The 2068-nt window shown below is 45.3% G+C and overlaps 1 protein-coding gene across 1 annotated transcript in view; it reads right to left on the reverse strand.

Moving 5' to 3' along the window:
• The window catches only part of LOC106013671 (multiple epidermal growth factor-like domains protein 10), a gene marked incomplete at its 5' end in the record, with an annotated part of 9675 nt that extends 7885 nt beyond the window's left edge, over window positions 1–1790 (reverse strand). Inside the window, 1 exon segment of the mRNA XM_013090009.2 lies at window positions 1656–1790. Coding sequence (XP_012945463.1) covers window positions 1656–1790 — 135 coding nt within the window.
• Between the last annotated feature and the right edge of the window lie 278 nt (window positions 1791–2068).

Genomic DNA, 2068 nt, shown 5'->3' on the forward strand with positions numbered 1-2068 from the left:
GAGGAGGAGGAGGAGGGGGAGAGGAGGAGGAGGAGGAGGAGGAGGAAGAGGACAACGACGACGACGGCGATGACGCCGAAGGAGACAGAGGAGAAGGAGGGAATGTAGGAGGAGGAAGAGGGGAGGGAGGAACAGAACGAAAAGGAGGAGTAGAACACGGAGAAAGATGCGGAGGACTAGAGCAGAAGAAAAAAAGGAGGAGACTAATAGAAAAGCGACATTTTATTTTATGAAAGTGGGAGGAAAGATAACAAGCGGGAGAGGGGGAAAGGGGCAAAGTTCACGAATGAAGAAATTAATGAAACTAGTAAACAAGTCTAACCTTTTCCCATATTAGGCGTTTGTGACGGTTATACGAGGTGTCTATTGCAGGACCGGGTCTGGTCGGGGCGGTATGCTAGTCAAATTCAGGGCGCAAAGCGGCTTTCGTGGCACATGCCGATCGTGCCCGACTCGCCGACTTAAAAAACGAACGCCCATTTCAGCTGGATCGGCCCAACAAAGACACTTTTTAGTGGTAAAATTGTTTTTGAGGTGGCCAAGTCGGGCTATCGGCCCGATCCGCCGATCCCATCCGTAGTGGGCACCAGGCAAAGCTGCACCTAGGGCTTTGGCACCAGGCGACGAGTGGGGCCATCGCCCCCGACCCGACCCGACCCGACCCGACCCGACCCGACCCGACCCGACCCGATCCCATCCGCACTGGGCACCTCGTATTAGCCGTTTCGCTATCGCACGCACAAGGTCCGTATTTGATTCCAGTGTGGGAAGGATTTCTGTAAAAAAATCGAGCATGGTATCTCGGTCTTTCTGCTATAGTGCAGTCAAACATTGGTGGCGCAACTTATCTTCAAATGATCTCTTTAACGGGTGAATCAATGTCACCCATACTTTGCACAGCAGTTTGTATCACTTTGTCTTACTTAACTAAATCAGATTTTTCGTACAACAACTGAGGCTAGATTTTAAAAAACTTTCCCTCCTAAATTTACGTAAAATACTACAAATCTCCGTCACATGGTAGATATCAAAATAGAATTGTTCACAGGACTTCCCGCTTCTCACACATTTTGCATGCATATGGTCTACGTCACAGCTCACCAATGACACTTTTTAGTGGTAATTTTTTTTTACAAGAAATTAATTTTAAAGCGAACACATTTTTGCACTAAAGTTCTCAAAACATGGGTTCAATAAGTATAATGTCAGGATTAGAAAAACAATGAAGGACTTGCTTCCAAAAGAAACATTGCCTCAGCTACAAACCTTTTAAAACCTGCAGAAACCACCCACTTGGATTTTTAAAAAATTATTATTTAAATTTATTACGGTATTTTCTAGAATACAGCTAATAGGCGTTAGCAAAGATATCGATCTGCTAAGACAAATTGATACAGGTCATTGTGCAAAAGCTGGAGCGTCTATGTTTGATAGTTCAGGAAATGTTTGACATGAATAAGTTGCGCCACGAATTTTTTTTCCACCACACTACAGATAGTTTTGTCCCTCTCAGCCCAGGTTAGCCCTGACAGGCTGGGTCGGTCGCAGCCTGCCTCCCAAATAATGATATGACTTGTGGCGACGGGAGCACAAAAGACCTCAATGAAAAACAAAAGAAAACCAAACCTAACAAGAACAAAACAACAAAAGTAAACCTTTCCTGTAGAAGAACCGCGGCGTCCCGTCGATCTCACACGGCAGACACTTGCCGGTCACGTGATCACACCCACACTTGTCTGCGCATGTGCAGTTGGAGGCGCACTTGTCTCCATACGTGCCAAATGGACAAGCTGCGATGACAGGCAGGGAAAAATTATAATATGTGGTCGCTTTTAAGCACAAGGGGGCTATCCCGAAAAATGCTGTTTTGAGAAAATCGAAGGTTAAGTTTTTGGCCCCTTGTTCAGTTTCTTTAAAAGGCAAGGAGAGATTTCTGTATAACCAAACAAATATACACACCAATGAAACCAAACTTCTCCTATAGGTAGGGCTATCCCACTTTTGGTGTAAGTCAAGATTTTCTGAAAAACCCCGAAAACTGGGTTAGCCCGCTAGTCCTTAAAAGCGA

Source organism: Aplysia californica, unplaced genomic scaffold (assembly GCF_000002075.1).
Source record: "Aplysia californica isolate F4 #8 unplaced genomic scaffold, AplCal3.0 scaffold01106, whole genome shotgun sequence".
Lineage (NCBI taxonomy): Eukaryota > Metazoa > Mollusca > Gastropoda > Aplysiida > Aplysiidae > Aplysia > Aplysia californica.